We start from the raw sequence: 16,869 nt of genomic DNA, 5'->3' as shown, positions 1-16,869 counted from the left end.
ACACACTGGCTCTAAATAAACGCTTCCTCGTGATGATAATGATAATGATCTCAGCAGCTGAGTCTCATAAACTGGAACTAGAGTTGAGATGAAAACCTAGGAACACAGGATCTAAGGAGGGCGGACTCATTCGGCTCCAGAGCGCTGAGTTTTCTCCAGTCCAGCCCTGATCAGAATCTGCCTCCTCCCCCTTCAGGCTCCAGTTCCAGGTCTGTTCCTTCATAAAGTCTCACAAGTCCTGCTCAGGGCGTCATCCCCTCAAATGTGAACCCTTCTGAGTGGTGCAGTTCACTTGAAACTTACGGGGGGGGGGGGCCCATGACATTGCTTGTCGTCTTATCTGTGTGTGTGTGCGCGCACATGTGTGTGTGTGCAGCAATAAGAGCTAACGTTTCCTGAGAGCTTTCTTTAAGGTAAGTGCTGTGCTGAGCAATGTATATATACAATACATATGTGCATGTAATGTATATATGTGTGTGTATATATATATGGCATATATATACCCCGTCTCCCCAGCTAAATAGTTAACTCCTTATGGGCAAGAGGGGAGTTCTGAACTTGTTTCTATGCCCCCAAGAGAGCTTAGGACGGTGCTGGGCACTTAGTAAGTATTCAATAAGTATTTCTAGGTTGTCAACAAATCCCAAGAAACTAGTAGAGCTCAATTTGGAAGGAATGTTGAGTGAAATGGTATTGAATCATTGGTGAATATTCACTGGTGAATATTTTTTGACTGCCTGCTATACAGATGTAAACCATCTGGGTTCTCATTAATTAATTAATCATCTGCAGGGCCAAAGGAGCAGGGGGCTGGAAGTTAAAAGACATGAATCTCATCCCATTTCTGTGACCAGGTCAGAGGGGCACCCTGGACAAGTCTCTTCCCCTCTCTGGCCCTTAATATCCTCCAAAAAGGAATTGGACTAGATGTCTATGAGACTCCTTCCAGCCCCAAACGATGTAATTTTATGACTCTATTTTACCAACGCATGCACTTCTTATTTGTGACATAAACCCCCACAGAAAAACAAAGTCAGTAATAAATTATGAAAAAATCGGGTGCCATGATCATTTGCACTTTCTAAGGATGCTTGATTCAATAAATTCCACCCCTGTATGTAGCCTGCCTCTCCAGGGTGACAGAAGATTCAGGGCTGTCAGTGGAGCAAACCAAGCAGTCTCTCCCTATAATTGTATTGACAGGATATCAACTGAGTTCCGATGGCAGGAAGGGTGCACCCTGACAGGTTCTGTGAAGGAGCCTTGAAGGCTATTGTAGCAGAATTCTATGTTGAGTCACAGAATTCTGGGGAAATGAGAATCAAGCAGGGAGAAGCTGGGTTCTTTCTCTATTTAATTTTATTCTTTCCAGAGAGTCACATTTAAAGAAAAACTGGCTAACTGCCCGTCACTTTATACAACAGAGTAGGTGCCCTTTCTAATGGAAAATATTTACGTCTTTTTGTGGCCACATAAAATACCGAGTTGATTCAATCAGTCCCACTAGTAACTAGTTGGCTTGGCTTTAAAATGAGGCAAATAGTTGTTGAGCATTTGTAGATAAAATACCTGCTTGGATGTCGGAGTTTTCACTTTTCACTTGGTTGCTGTGGCATCTTGCAGACATCTTCTTGAATAACTGATGTGTATACATCCTGGTAAATTCCATGGGTGTGAAATAGCAGTGTTGGGTTTGTTCAGGCAGTGTGTCTGCATTTTAAATGAAAAACCTGATCCTACTCACTGGAGAAAACAATCTGAACAACAACCCTCCAATATGGTGGAGTAGATGACTATTTCTAAGGTGCTATATTCTTCCAATATAGATGCAACCCGCAGGTTCAGACTTAGACGAAACCAAAATATGCTTCAGTTCCAATCATCCTCCTAAAGACACCTGCAGCCGAGGGCACTCCCACCTCGGCTGCACACAATGAGAAGGCGCACACCAACACAGGGGTCAGAAAACCTGGGCTTGTGCAACTGACGTGCCACAATGGAGAAATCCACAAGCCAAGCCTCAACAGAAATTTCAGCAACACATTAAAAAAATATTTTTTAAAGGATCCACAGTCTTGAATACTTTTAATCTTCTTTTCTTTAAAGCCAAAAACCCCAAAGTTTTTTCACATTTTAAATTTTCTTTGAAATATAGGAAGCTGTTCGGTATGCTAAAAATAATTCTGGGCTGAGAGTCAGGGAATGTAGCTTCTAACCCAGGCTCTGCCTTTTGCAAAGAGCCCAGCACAGATGCCTCAATGTACCCATTTGGAAAGAGGATTCCAGAAAAGGTACCAGTCAAGCTCCCTTCTACCCGTCAATGTCTTCACAGCTCTTACTTAGGTCAGGTTTTGGTAGAAAATCTTGTAGGGGTGGTAAATGTTGAAATGTGCACATAATCTTGACTACTACGGAAAGTACCTTACGACTCATCAAGAACCTGAAGGTGGAAAGTAAGAAGAAAAGGCCGTCTGCCCACTGCCTGCCCCGACAGGAGAAGAGCCGGGCACAAACCTCAGAGAGCGCCTGGACGCAGCCCCTGCTGCTGGGGTTCCATCGCTGCCGGCCAGGGAAGAGCTGCTCTACATCTGCCGCTCTTGAGACAGAAGCCCCAGTCGTGGGTCAGTCATCTCCTGCACACTCTCCAGCCCCAAGTTCAGGCTCAGAAATCAGGGACTGAGTTCATTCTGAAAGCTGTTCAGCTAGTGCCATTCAGAGGCCAAATATTGTCCTTTTTGATATTCAGGATGAGCAAAAGGAAAAAGGGAGGGAAATTTTTACTTATACTACATGTATGTATTTTTACTTATACTCTATACTATATATTATACATAAATGTATAGTATACATATACACATGTATGTGTATACATGTACACATACATGTAAAATGTGTGTATGTCAACACATATGGCTATATGTATGTATGTATATACTTACGTATATGCTTATATATAGCTGGGGGTGGGCATCACACACTACTAATTCACCATGGAGAATAATAACTCCATAATGCCGTTCATTTTTTATTTAAGTAGGAAGGAGCTGGCCCACTAGTAACTGCCTGAGTGAAAGCAATGACCTGACAGGAAAGCAGCTGATCAGAAGTAGGAGACTTGTTTCTTCCCCTGATCCCAGAAACATGAACCCCATCTGGCCGTTTAGAATGGCCCTCTCACCTAGAAATAAGTAAAGGACCTTGTTCCACTGGGGCTGGTGGGGAGAAGGGGGGCGGCGGGTGTGCTAAGAAAGAGGGCATATTAAATGGAAGGATGTCCGTGTGATAAGCCAGCTTGCCCAAGGTGCTGGCCCAGGAGCATAGTTTGGGGAAGGCAAGAAGAGAGAGGCAATGTTTTCATAGGAACCAATTAACTCAGCTAATTCTAGCACAATGTGAAGAAAGCCCAGCTTCCCTGTACCCGAAAACAAAAACCAACAACAAAAACCTCTGGGCTCCAACCAGCGCGTGGCGTTCAGTTCAACGATTGTTGCTGAATCCACGGTTACCACTGGCGCCTTCCGCCTCCGGCATCTGGAAACTGCACGCATTTTTAAAAGCACACTGCCCTCCAGTGGCGCAAGATAAATTTGCTTCATGACCACCTCCCTAAGCGCCAAACTTCAACTTGACTTTACAGGGCCCGTCCAGGGTCCGGGGATCACCAGTCCGGAACTAGGCTAAAGTGAGCGAGCGCGCAATAAAAAGAGCATCTGGTTAGAAACCGCGGATCCCTCACTCGTGCCTGCCGGGCCTCCTAGGACAGCAGTTCGCGGGTTTTTTTCTCTTAGGGTTGTAATTCTGGATCAGAGTTTGAGCGGGCGGAAATTAACGAGTGAACGGATGCTTTCAGGAGAGATGCAGAACCCCTGCTGCATAGTAGCAGCCCAGGCGCGCAGATGAAAGGGAAGGGGCGGTCTGCACCCTGAGAGAGCTGGCAGGTGGTGAGTCAGGACATAGTCTGGGTGCGTGCGACCTGTCACCCTGTGGGTTCACCAGCAGGCTCCTGGGTAAATAGCAGCAGCCAACATTGTGAGCTTACCGCGTGTGAGACGCTGGGCCAGGGGTCCCGCAGGTATTACCCTATTCAATCTTACCTTTCATTCCTTTTAATAAACGCCATTATCACCCCACTTTGAGGATGAGGAAACTGAGGCTCAGAGTGGCGATGAGACCTGCTCGTGACCACAGGGGGATCCAGGTCTGTGTGGACCCGAGCTGGAGCTCCCAACGCCGCGCTCTGACGGGGCGGGTGGAAACCTCCGGCCGCGTGGGTGCCCAGTGAGAGGGCGAGCGCGAAAGGGTGGTGGGCGTGTAGGCGGCTCACCTTGACGATGAGCGGGTTCTGAAACATGGAATCTCGCACGACACCCAGCCTCTCGTTCTCCATGCCCGGCCGGATGTCGGCCACGGTCAGGGGACGCCGCGGGGGCGGGCATATCTGGCTGACCGTGCGGCGCACCGGCTGCTTCTTCTTCTTAGATCGCGTGAGGTCCTGGAAGGAGCTGTTGGTCTCTGTCATCCTGGGGGTCGCGGGGAGTCGGCCAGCGGGCTGAATCACAGGCGCTTCCCAGGTTGGGGCTGGCGCGGTCCTCCGAGGGGTCTGCGGCGCGTCCCGGGCCGTACCACCCAGAGCCTGGGGGGCGGCACAGAAGGGTGGGCCCCCTCCAGAGAGGGACGCGCCCACTTCGCACGGCCACCTCTTTGCGAGGAGCTCCAAAGCCCTGCACAAGGCCCTCTGGTTCCTTGGAGCGTCTTCTGGGTGCCGCGCTGAGGATTGGGAATGGAGAGAAAATCAAGACCACCCCTTGAGGAAGCATGAGACGGTCCGTCTCCATGGCGACGGGACGCCAATGGTGCGGGGCTGCGAGGATCAGTTTTCTTTCAGGAAACTGTTGGCCGCCAAAGGGCACCTATTTGAGTTTTCTTAAATAGACGTGACAAAACCCTCCAAATCACCATTTGTTGTGTTAAAAAGCGACGGGGTCTAACGGGTCATTTACACGTGATTTCCGAGTCAAAATACCCTCTCTCCAACCACCTCCTCTCCACTCGCCGCCCCTTCCCATTTCTCCTCCCGCACCCCACGCACACACCCGAGATGGAGCGCTCAAAGTTTCATGATGAAATAAAGATCCGCATTCCAGGCCCGATGTTACTGCTAATCCACTGGGTGATGTCAAATTAGTCATCCTCTTGGATCCGCAGTTTTTTCCTTCCGTGAAATGGGTAGCGAGGAAAGTCTAGAGTTAAATGAGCTGATATCTAACTTCGTGCAACAGAACGGAGGGAAGTTGGAAAATACAGATTCCCCGAATCAGAATATCTGGAAACGGGACCTTGGAATTTGCATTTTAAAAATTTCTTCCCTCTCCTTTGGATTTGTTATTTTGAAAAAAGTTCAAAGCTACAAAAAAATTAAAGAAGAATACTATACAAACCTGTATAGACCTCGCCGAGATTCACCAGTCCTTGGCATTTGCCTCATTTTCTGTGTGTGTGTGTGTGTGTGTGTATGTGTGTGAGTGTGAGCAGGCACACACTCTCACTGCTGAATCATTTTGAAAATATCTGCAGACAGTATCATATTTGACCCGAAACACTGCAGCATGTGTCTGCCAAGGAACAGGATATTCTCGGGCATAGCTACAATGTCATTCTCATGTCCGTGGATTTTAACGTGATACAAGAATAGTGCCTAACATGCAGTCCACATAAAGTCGAGACTCTACACTCTCTAAAAGCTTCCCAGGTGACTGTTGTAGTGCTTTTGAAACCACTAACCTGGAGGATGATCTCTAGTCTGCCTTCTAGTTCCAGTTTTTTGTGGGTTCATTCATCCATCATTTTCATTACGTGTGCAAATAGCTACAAGGCTCTGGGTAAGTGGGTTCACCACTGAGCAAGCTGCATGGACAAGAGGCCAGAACTTCAAGGCATTACATACCAACTGTGGACAACACCAACACCACATTTATGGAGCAGAGCACATAGACTTCCAACTGCTCGTCCAAGGCCTGGAGCAGACCTTGGGTGGTGGGGGTGTGTGTGTGTGTATGATGCGTGCTTATGGTTTCTCCAGCCTGCTTCACTTGCAGACTTTCACAGAAATACAGATTGTGCACTTTTCAATCAAAGCTGCTTGGTAGCTCACACGGAGGAAGTCAGGTGGTGCAGTGAGGAGCGGAATAGTGGAGTAGTGGAAAGAGCACATGTTTGAATCCTAGCTGGGCCACGTAAGTCCCTTTGGACAAGTTTCGTTAACCCCTAGTTTTCTCATCCATAAGATGAAGCTGATAATACCTAGTAGAGATACCTACAACGGAGGGTTGTTATAGGATTAAATGAGACAAGTAGTTGCCAATATGGTTATGTTCACTGTGCAATAAAGCTGAAAGTTTGAGTGGTATATATACTGGCCTCAACTTGATGGCCAGGTAAGAGCTTTACTTTTAATCATAAGCCAAGTTTATTCAGGATTCAGTTGAAAGGGGAGGATTGGAACAGATCTCCAAGGCTCCTTGCAGCTCTATCCTTCATCGAAGCTTTGTGTGCATCAGACTCTGCACCGGGCAGCCCTGCCGACCTCTGACGTCATCTCCTACCACTCTCCCCTTCGTTCACTGTGCTCCAGCTGCCCTGGCCTTCTTTCGGTTCCTCCAGCAACCAAGTTCAGGGCCTTTGTATTTGTTCCAGCCTGGAACACTCTTCCTAAGTCTTTGCTTGCCCTTTTCATTAAGAACTCAGTTCAAAGGTCACTCCACAAAGAGCCTTCCCTTCCACCGAAAGTAGCACTCACTGTCCCCAGTCGCTCTCCATCACATTACCCTGTTTCATTTTCCTTATAGGACAATCTGAAATTATCTTGGTTGATTCGCTTGCTATCTGTCTTCCTCAGGTTAGGGACCTAGAGACCTCACCATCTGGTTCAGTCCTGGACTACAGATGGAGCTCCGCAAAAACTTGTTAAATAAGTGGAATGCCTGAATGAATGAGTAGGTCAATCGAAGAATTCTGCCCTATTTTCTTAGTTTTCGGGTTTACCCACTACCCCAGCCACTCTCTCAGGAACAAAACGGGCTGTCAACTACGCATGTGTCACAGTCGGGGCGACTGGCGTGTTGCCATGGAAGCGAGACGCCGGAGGCCGGGCCGGAAGCGACGCGCGACTACTTCCGCTTCCGCAACAGCAGCACTTCCGGACTGGGAGGAAGGTGGCGAGGCCTTGGAACGGTAGGTGGAAAGCGCGTTTTCGTTGTTCCTGTTTTTTAAATGCGTGTACGGTATAGAGATCGAGCGGTGGGTGGTGTCTTCATCTCCTGGGAGACCCGCCCTTGGCCTGAGGTCTCCAGGGATGCGACTGGCGCCTGTTTTCTCCGCGGCCGCGCCAGGCCCTTCCACACGGGAACCGAGGCTGCGGTCTTTGGGCAACAGAGGCTCGACAGCCGGACATCTGGGTAGTTCCTCCCCTCTCGGCCCCGGAACGCCCATCCCAGAGCAAAGCAGAGCACAGTAGGGTCTCTGTCACGCCCGAAGGGCGGTGAGAGAATCCAGGAGCAGGCTTGGGCAGGTAGCCTGCAGGGCGGGAAGAGGTGTGTTCCGAGTAAGTGGGGATAAATGCATATCCATTCAGTGTTCCATATGTACCGAGCACTGGGAACCGTGTGGGAGCAAGACGGACAAGAACATAACCCTTAGGAGGCCGATCATGTCACAGCTTCGCTCAGCGCAGCAGGGAAGCAGCTGGCTTGTTGAGAAGCACCGCATAACAGGGAGACCCGACCCAGTTAAGCGATTAGAGAGGGCTTCTTGAGGAAGTGACTTTCAAACTTAGATCAGTTAAAGGGCAGAGGTAATGCCGAGGAACAGCGTTACTGCTAGGAGGAGCTGCTTTTGCAAAGTTCCCTGAAAGGAAACGTGTATTCTAGGAACTGAAAAAAGGCAGGGAGTCTGAAACCCAGAGAGAAATGAGACGTGGACCAGACTAGGTCATGAAGCGTGGTAGACCTGTTAGGATTTTGGACTTTATCTTAAGAATAACCGGGAAACCATAAAAAGTTTTTAGCGAGAGGTGACTACATATTTAAAATGTTGTGCTGAGTTCTGGTGACCAGAGGGAGAAGTTTAAGAGGTGTTTACAAAAAAGAAAGAAACTGTTGTAAGGTGAAAGAATATTTAAAGGAATCATCTGCTCTGTTCATTGTTATTAAGAGGTCCTGAAAGACGGGCCTGGAAAGTGTTTCTTGAATATAGTGGCTTGAAGGTCATAGGCACTCTTACTGGAGTAGTCTCACCATGGGAGTAGTGGAGGTGAAAGCTCCAAAGACGTGGGTTAAGAAGTGGACCAAGGGTGAGGAAATGGAGAGAACAGTTTCTTAAGAAACTTTGCTGTGTGGGCCGGCCCTGTGGCCAAGTGGTTAAGTTTGCGGGCTCCACTTCCGTGGCCCAGGGTTTCACCGGTTCGAAGCCAGAAGGACCCACGACTAAAAATATACAACTATGTACCAGGGGGCTTTGGGGAGAAAAAGGAAAAATAAAATCTTTAAAAAAAAAGAGAGAAATTTTGCTGTGAAGGGGAGGTACGAGAATAGGTAGATGGGACTTTAGGGTCAGAAGATGGTTGCATTTTGTTGTTGTTGTTTTTGTGTTTTTTAAGATAGAACTAAAAATTGTTAGAGTGTTGCTAGAAGGGAGCCAGTGCAGAGGGAGAGGCTAAAAATGCAGGAGAGAGATGGGGCATCTGATGGCTCAGGCTCTCTGAGAGTGCAAGAGGAGCTTGAGGTCCAGCACACATGGAGGAAATGGCCTTTGGCAGGAGAAGGGACACTTGCTTTATTGCAGCAAGAGGGAAGGAGGACAGGGCAGGTGCAGGCAGCCGGGTTAAATTTGGAGGGTGACATATTTCTTGTCTAATGTGTGAGAGTATGAAGTCATGGGCAAGTTAGTCTGCTGCAATTGAGGGGAAGAATGGAATTTAGAAGTTCGTTGAGAGTTAAGGAGATTTGAGATAATTGTTGTAAGAAGAGCGGACGAATGAGCTGTCTGGAGCATTGCCGTCCAGAAAAATAGAATGCAAGCGACATAGGGAATTTAAAATTTGCTAGTAGCCACGTTAAGAAACAAAAAGGAAGTTGGAATTAGGAATGTATTTTACTTAACAATATCCAAACTATTATTTCAACACGAAAGCAACATACAAAAATTATGAGTGAGCTATTTTACCATCCGTGCGCAAAGTCTTTGAAATCCAATGTCTCTTTTACACTTAGAGCACAGTTTGGCCTGGCCGCATTTCAGGTGCTCAGCAGCCTCGTGTTGCTAGTGGCTGCTGTATTGGACAGCGCAGATCTAGAGGGACACTGACCGCTGAGCAGTGTTCAGGTCCCAGCTGTAGTGAGCAACCATGTGTTTAGAGTGGTGCACGTCTGCCCAGTTGTGAGTTTTTTCTCCAGCCATTCTTAACAGTTTGAAGGCAGCCAAAGAGAAGGCATTAATTCATTCCAAAAAAGCTATTACAATTCCAGCTCGATGCTGGAGCTGCAGTAGTATATAAGACGGACAAAGTCGGCTGGAGCCTCTCTGAACTGGGAGTCAGCTTGAAGCACTCACTCTGCTTAGAGCTGAGAGCTCAAAGAAGTCGTAGCTAGGTTTCCATGCATCTCACAGTGACTTCAGGAGGAAGGCCTGGATGGAAGCTTTGGATGCCTCCACTGAAGATGAGATCCCGGGGCCGGGGGCTTGGCTTAGAGGTGTAAGTCCACATTTTCTTTCATATTCCACTTCCCTCCAGCCGCACAATTCTTATAGCTGCCCTTTACTGCCTAGGATAAATTAGGTGCCTTCTGTAGAAGATGTGCTTGGCCTTCAGACTTGAAAAACCACTGATAGAGAGAGATGTCCAGGATCTGTTGTTAAGTGAAAATAGCAAAATGCAGATCAGACTATATGGATGCTACCTTCTGTGTAAGGAAGGACGGGAAGTAAGAAAAGATTATTTTGATTTTTGAACCATGTGAATGTATTACCTAGTCAAAGAGAAATAAAAGCTAAGAAATTGGAACCCAGAAGCAGTATAGAGCAAGGAAAGTTATAAGATGTGTTTGTAAAATTATATTTTTAACCATCTCTATCATAAAGTATATCTATGTGACTGTATTTAAACTCCAAAATGCATATGTTCTGATGTGTGTTGATGTTGGAGCCTTATTAAACTTTGTTCCAACTTGTTGCAGAATTTTGACTGCTTTTTGGACAGTAAAAGGCCCGTTCAGCCTCTTTCTCAAAAGGTGATCGGGTTGGAGGGCAGTGGGCACTTGGTGCCCCCTGGTGAAGACGCTGGGGCTTGCTCTGGGATGGAGTTCTGGGACAGGGCTTCTCCATGGTGGAAGTGCAGAGGGGAACAAAACAGATAAACCTCCTTTCTTCTTGGAATTCACATTTTTAGTAGGGGAGACAGCTTTTAATGACTAATTAAATAATTGTTTTTAAAACTACAGTTGGGCTAAATGCCACAAAAGAGAAGTACAATTTGCTATGAAAGTATGTCATTTGGGGGATGGGCCAAACCCAAGGAATCAGGGAAAGCTTGCTTGCTTGCTTTCTCTCTTTTTTTTTTTTTTAATAAATACTTATTCATTTATATCCTTTGGTTGCTCGTTTTTAAACACAAAGGAAAGCAATCTATACCCTTGTTCTGCTCCTTGCTTTTTAAGTGAACTATTTCGGGCATTCAAGTAAGTATGGATAAAAATATAACAAGCACTCTTGTATTGATTTTATTTATTGAAAAAATAAAAGATTACAGATATAATCTATACTTGTCCCTAATCTCTGAATTTGCCAATTATAATCCCCATGCCTGCATTCATAGTTTTACTACGTATGTATCCATTCAGAAAAGATACATGAAGTTATTTTGTGTGTTTTAAAATTAATATACATGGTATCATGATGTGTATATCCTTTTAACTAGGGAAAGCCTTCTTGAAGAAGTGACATCCAAGCCAAGCTCTGAATGATGAAAGGAGGCAGGGATGGGGGGAGGCATTAGAGGGCATTCCGGAGAGAGGGAATCATATACTGTAAGACCTTGAGCCAAGGGAAGGTTTGTGGCATGTTTGGGGCACCAAAAAAAAGGCCTGTGTGGGTGGAGCACAGAGTTGGGAAGGAGAGGTAAAAGATGAAGCAGTGAGGGGAACAAGGGCTTGCTCGTACAGGCACTGCTGTTCTCTGTTAATTATTTTTTGTACATCATAAAGGCAGTGGGACCAGACAGAGTGAGTTGGTGTGAGCCACCTGTGCATTTAGAATAATATAAAATTTATAATCGTGACTCCAGGCTTGTCATTTGTCATACAATTTCATTTTTCTGTGATTTTTTTCTCCTGAGGCTAATGTTTAAAATGCTTTGCAAAAATAAATCATTGTTGTCAAGTTTCCCTATAGGAATAAAATGGAAGGAGAATCAAGCGGATTGGAAATCCACAGTCCAGTTTTTGATAAGAAAAAGAAAAAGTATTCTGTATATAAGAAAAGACATCGGAGGCGTTCCCATGAAAGTTTCAGAGACTCCCCGCTGGCGAATGAACAGCCTCACGTACCTAAGAGTGAAAAAAGGAGAAAGGATTCCTGGCATCTCGTTTCTTCTTTGGAAAAATCGGAAATCTGTGATGAGACTGAAAAGGCTACTTCTATACCCAAGAAGAAAAAAAAGAGAAGAGATCATGCTTTAGGGATAGATGAAGAAAAAGATGTTGTGTGTGTCCTAGTGGATAAAAAAAAAATCAAGAGCACGCCAGAAAACTTTAGAAGAGATGTCGATGTCATCTACGTTGACGTGAGCGAGAAACAAAAGTCTAGCAAAGAGCCTGAAGCAGATGAACCACTTTCAGTTACTAAGTCACGTAAAAATGAGTCAGAAGGACTGCACGATGAAGTTAGGGAAAAAAAGAACAGAAAACGTCGGAGGAAAGTTGAATCTTGTGACGCCCTAGAGGAAAGCTTATGTGCGAGCATCGCCCCACCCCAATCGGAATCACACGAGCAGGAATCCCTGCCTTCTGCAGACCTAGAAGGTGAAATCACACAACTACCAGCATCTGCTGGTAAAAAGAAGTCTAAGAAAAAAAAGAGAAAAATTTCAGATGACCAGGAATTTGAGGTATTGGCTGTGCCCGAGAGTCCTGAGAACACGTGCTCTGAGGCATTGCCGCTGGTCGGTGAGGTCGAGACTGCAGAAGGCAGGGAGAAGGCCCACAAGGTGAAGAAAAAGTCCAAGAAGAGGAAGCGAAGGTCGTCTGTTGACAGTGCCGTCGCATCTGGTGATCTTTCCGTGCTCACTGCGGGCTTTGACGACACACCCTTTGATTCACCGGAAGGTAATGGTACCTTGATGGAAGAAAGTGCGAGCCCCAGGCCACAAGAGGAGAAAACAGAGGCCTGTTCCGGAGAGGTGCACAGGTAACGTGGGAATGCTGTGCCTTCACAGGGTGGGCGTCTTTTGTAGGAATTCTGCCCGTGACCTCTTTATTCAGCACGAACACGGTAAATGGCAGAAATCATAAAGAGACCATCAAATGTACAGATCAGTGTACACATTCAACCGAGTGAACTTGGCAGGTAGCTTCCTTTCTTCGTGTATGAAATAGGCGGTTAGATTAGATTTTCACTAAGAATTCTTCCAGCTCTGAAATCCTGTGAATAAGTTTAGAAGGCATTTTAAGACCCCCCCCCCCAGTTACTTTTGTTTGTCTCTATGCATATAGACAGAAGAAGGGATTAGATAACTTAGAATGTTACAGAGCAGGAAAAAAACTTTCATTAGGGTTCTCACTAATAAAAGAAATGTAGATATCATTATTTATATAATTATCATTTAAATATACTGTCTGGTGAATAAATGCAGGAATTTTTTTTAACCACTTTATCTCAGTTCCTGGGACTTGGGACAGATTTTCTCCCCATTTTTGCTCAGTGACTTTCTCACATTTGTTAAGATGTCCTGGCTTTAAATAGTTTCACGTAGATGTTAAGTGGGAGTGGGCCCCGCTTGAGGTGGAATTGATAATGGTTGTGGGCCCACTCATGTCATCGCTGGGCCATCGTATCAAGGACATTTTCAGAACACTGAAAGTGAGGCAAGAATGTTCTGGGACTGTGGTTCTTAATTTGTATTACATGGGCCCTCTGAAAGCTGTTGACCCTTTGCTTAAACAAATGCACACAATTTTGTTTTCAGTTTCCTGTCCGAGTGGGTAGCTGATACAATTGAACGTACTAAGAGGAGATTTGGACATCTGGCAGAGAGTTTGGGCGTGAATTAGCGGTCGATACATGGAAAACTAAGCCAAGGGAAAAAATGTGGCCATTATTAACAGCAGCAAAGCAACTGTAACCATGTAAACCCTGAATTGATTTAACTAATTAGCAATCATCATTGTAAACTTAACTCATTGGAAGGGTCAGGGAGCGGTGTCTTGAGTGTCACTGCAGGTAAAAGAAGGCTTAGCTTATTAGGAAGTCAATGTCTAAAGCAAAAACATTGAGACATGGTAATATGAGAAGTAATACGTGGTGGACAGAGGGCTTAGGGTGGTGCGTTTACCTTCTCGGCAGCCTCTGGGGGATGTGCAAATTAGCGAAGTTACATGAAAGAGTTCAGATTTCAGAGACTGGATCAACTCCAAGATCTCTTCTAGCTTTAATGCTGTCGTAGCCTAAGTGACAGTCATTTTAAGAAAAGAATTTAAAAGCCATCAGGGCAGGCGATATATTAACGTTAACAGTCCAGTTTTCCCCCTTAGGTTAGAACCTACAAGTGAACAAGAAAGCAATTTGGAATCGGCTAAAGATTCTGAGACAAAGTATTTATCTGAAGATTCGAGAGATTCTGTTGATTCTGATGTGGATTTGGATTCTGCCGTGAAGCAGCTCCAAGAGTTCATTCCTGACATCAGGGAGCGGGCGGCCACCACAATCAAGCGCCTGTATCGGGATGACTTGGGACGGTTTAAAGAATTTAAAGCGCAGGGTGAGTTTGCAGAACTTCAATATTTGTTGGACTTTTCTATGCTTATAACTAAGCCCTGAGTTTCTTTTGTGAAACATTCGGATTTGTAGGTTCACAAGAAGAATTCTTTCAGCTTTATCCCCTTCTAGAATTGTTGTCTGAGCTGTAAAATTAGCAAAATGAAAGGCACTGGTTTTCCTCCTCTTTGCCCAGCTTCTGGGAGGAGACAAGGAAGAATGGGGCTGAAAGACCCGGATAATCCACAGACTAGCAGAGCACTCCTGGAGAAGACAAAGAGGAGGTTAATTGGCTGCGACACTAGGAAGGATACAGAAGTAAAATAAAATTAAAATGCTCATATTAACATCATCAACTTCGATGAGGTGTAATGTCTTTCCCCAAGATGTTAATTTGAGGGCATGCTGATTGTAGTGGGCATGGTTTCCTGCAAGACACAACTTGGTCTCCTCCTTCATTTCACTGTGTTACAAGAACCTCCCAGAAAGCTTATTGGGTTTAAGAATGAACTATAGATCTAAAGCTGTATACTGCAAATGAGCAATGTTTATCAAGTGTCTGCTGTGTGAGGCCCAGTACCAGCAGTCATTGAAAAAAGTAAAAAGAGGGGCCTTAGCCATATGGAATTCATCACGTTGAAGAGAGTAGTTTTTAAAAATAGACAAATTAAGTGAGAAAAACACAATTTATAGAGCCATATCTGTAGAATGATCCCATTTTATTTGTGTATTCTATGTTGAAATTTTCATGAGTATGTATTTTATGAGATATTTTTAAAATAAACCTAAGGATAGAAAAATATACTGTAAAATGCAATCACTACTGCATTTCAATAATGAAACTTGAGTGCTTTGAGTTACGAAGACAAATGGAGTGTAAAGAGCAATGAGATTGTCACCCCTCTCCCTAATATATCTGCATAGAGAATATACATAAGTATTCGCATTCATGCCCACCAATTCACAGACTGCCTTAGAGGGAGTAGAGGAGAGTAAAAGGGAGACATCTTTTAAACTTTTATTTCAATACTGTTTGAATTTTTAATGAATATATATTACTTTTTAATATAAAAAATAACTATTTTAAAAAGAGATTGATGAATCAGGAAAAGTCAGTTTGCAACGGGATGACGAGGGAAGACCTGGGGAGAAGAGCGTGGCCTGAGCTGACCTCTGAAGGAAAGCCGAGTTCCACGGTGGGGACTGGGAGAGCGAGTGCCGGGTGCACGGGCCAGGGCCGCTCCCCGCAGGGAAGAGCCACCAGGCCGCTGTACTGTAATTGCTGACGCCCACGGGCTAAGTCTGCTTTTCTTCATTATTGACAGTACGTACTTTTTCTCCCCACCCAAATCCTAGGTGTCGCTATTAAATTTGGCAAGTTTTCTGTAAAGGAAAATAAGCAGTTAGAGAAAAACGTGCAAGAGTTTCTATCCCTGACAGGAATTGAGAATGCAGACAAGCTTCTGTACACAGACAGATACCCAGAGGAGAAATCCATGATCACCGATTTAAAAAGAAAATACTCATTTAGATTGCACATTGGTAAGTTTGCAACTGTTCACTCTTTGATCCTCCACAGCCTTCCAACCTTAAACGGATGAGCCATGGTAAGAATTCAGCAGAGCGCCTGGCCCATTCCGTGCGTGCGATGCATGGTAACTGCTGCTATGGTTAACAGTATTTTGTTGCCAGCCTGTACCTTTGGGGGTTTGGAATGTGTTCATGTCTCCTAAGTATAGTGCTTTTACAGATTTTATAAAAAATTAAATAATCAACTTCTAGCTTTCCTACTTGGTGATAATTGCAGTTTTGGTTTCTCTTCCTGTTCTTTGTTACATAGGTTTTGCATATATTGCACAAAGCACATGCTTCTATGCACCAGGCTCTCCTGAGTTAAGAGTAGCCGTTATGTGCTTCGTGGCTGGCACCCTCCTCCTGGAGGTGACGCTTGGAAAGTTGGAAGGTCATGAAACAATATAGGATTGGAGGGGGAAAAAAAATCTCTTTTAAACTTAAAGAGGATAATTTCTTAGGCGTTCTCTGGAATGCACAAAGGAAAACAGAATTGTGAGCCCTGTTGAGGGATTGTTTCGTCTTTAGAGGGGGAAAGCTAGAAAAGCTTATTTGTTTGGAAAGTTTTTTTGATTATCTCATGGAAAACTGTTGGCATGTGTCCCCCGCCTTAGCATCCCTTCCTCTTAAATCAAATTATGTTGAAATTACTTTGCCTTATAAGAGTCTTTTCCACGAATTCAGTAGGCTAGAAGCTGGAGCCTCTACATACTGAGCATCTAGTTTTCAGAGACCTCCAAGGAAACTGGTGATTTTGTACATCTGCTCCTCAAGACAGCTTTCTGCAGGACTTCTGAAATCCCAGCCTTTACACAGGGTCTGGGGTAGTTAGTGTTGTTAAAGGGGCTACTCTGGGTCCTGTTATGGTTGTGACTGCATTTCATGCCATGCTCTGCATGGCCCTCTGACTGCCTTTCTTCTGACTTCAGGTAAGGGCATTGCCCGGCCCTGGAAACTCGTGTACTATCGAGCAAAGAAGATGTTCGATGTCAATAATTACAAAGGCAGGTAAGAGGGGCTGGCCCCATGGTGTAGTGATTAAGTTCACATGCTCCACTTCGGCAGCCTGGGTTCGTGGGTTTGGATCCTGGGCATGGACCTACACCACTCATCAGCCATGCTGTGGCAATGACCCACAAACAAAATAGAGGAAGATTGGCGCAGATGTTAGCTCAGAGCTAATCTTCCTCAAGCAAAAAAAAGAGGAAGACTGGCAACAGATGTTAGCTGAGGACGAATCTTCCTCAGCAAAAAAATAAAAATTAAAAAAAACAC

General features: G+C 45.1%; 2 protein-coding genes across 10 annotated transcripts in view; one reads left to right on the top strand and one right to left on the bottom strand.

The window, feature by feature from the left end:
• CFAP77 (cilia and flagella associated protein 77) overlaps positions 1 to 5,212 on the bottom strand; it is a 125,425-nt gene extending 120,213 nt beyond the window's left edge. Inside the window, exons 1-2 of one of the 2 annotated variants that reach the window (XM_070595413.1) lie at positions 5,094 to 5,212; positions 4,325 to 4,767 (exon numbers count right to left, since the gene is read on the bottom strand). In XM_070595413.1, the coding sequence (XP_070451514.1) occupies positions 4,325 to 4,519 (195 nt within the window). In that variant the 5' untranslated portion in view covers positions 4,520 to 4,767; positions 5,094 to 5,212. Of the gene's footprint in view, positions 1 to 4,324; positions 4,839 to 5,093 lie in introns of those variants that run through there. The other variant, XM_008524362.2, reaches the window with a different exon arrangement.
• A 1,938-nt stretch (positions 5,213 to 7,150) lies between these two features.
• TTF1 (transcription termination factor 1) overlaps positions 7,151 to 16,869 on the top strand; it is a 33,367-nt gene continuing 23,648 nt past the window's right edge. For 3 of the 8 annotated variants that reach the window (XR_011533367.1, XR_011533366.1, XM_070595406.1), the window contains exons 1-6: positions 7,198 to 7,230; positions 9,664 to 9,748; positions 11,432 to 12,456; positions 13,800 to 14,026; positions 15,379 to 15,564; positions 16,524 to 16,602. Coding sequence is in view for 6 of the 8 variants with exons in the window: in XM_070595406.1 (XP_070451507.1) it covers positions 9,686 to 9,748; positions 11,432 to 12,456; positions 13,800 to 14,026; positions 15,379 to 15,564; positions 16,524 to 16,602 (1,580 nt within the window). In the remaining 2 variants the exon portion in view is untranslated. Of the gene's footprint in view, positions 7,231 to 9,663; positions 9,749 to 11,431; positions 12,457 to 13,799; positions 14,027 to 15,378; positions 15,565 to 16,523; positions 16,603 to 16,869 lie in introns of all 8 variants that reach the window. The other 5 variants (XM_070595409.1, XM_070595407.1, XM_070595412.1 and 2 more) reach the window with 3 other exon arrangements.

Source organism: Equus przewalskii, chromosome 26, assembly GCF_037783145.1.
Source record: "Equus przewalskii isolate Varuska chromosome 26, EquPr2, whole genome shotgun sequence".
In the NCBI taxonomy this organism is placed as follows: Eukaryota; Metazoa; Chordata; class Mammalia; order Perissodactyla; family Equidae; genus Equus; species Equus przewalskii.
This window is presented reverse-complemented; position numbering and strand designations above follow the sequence as displayed.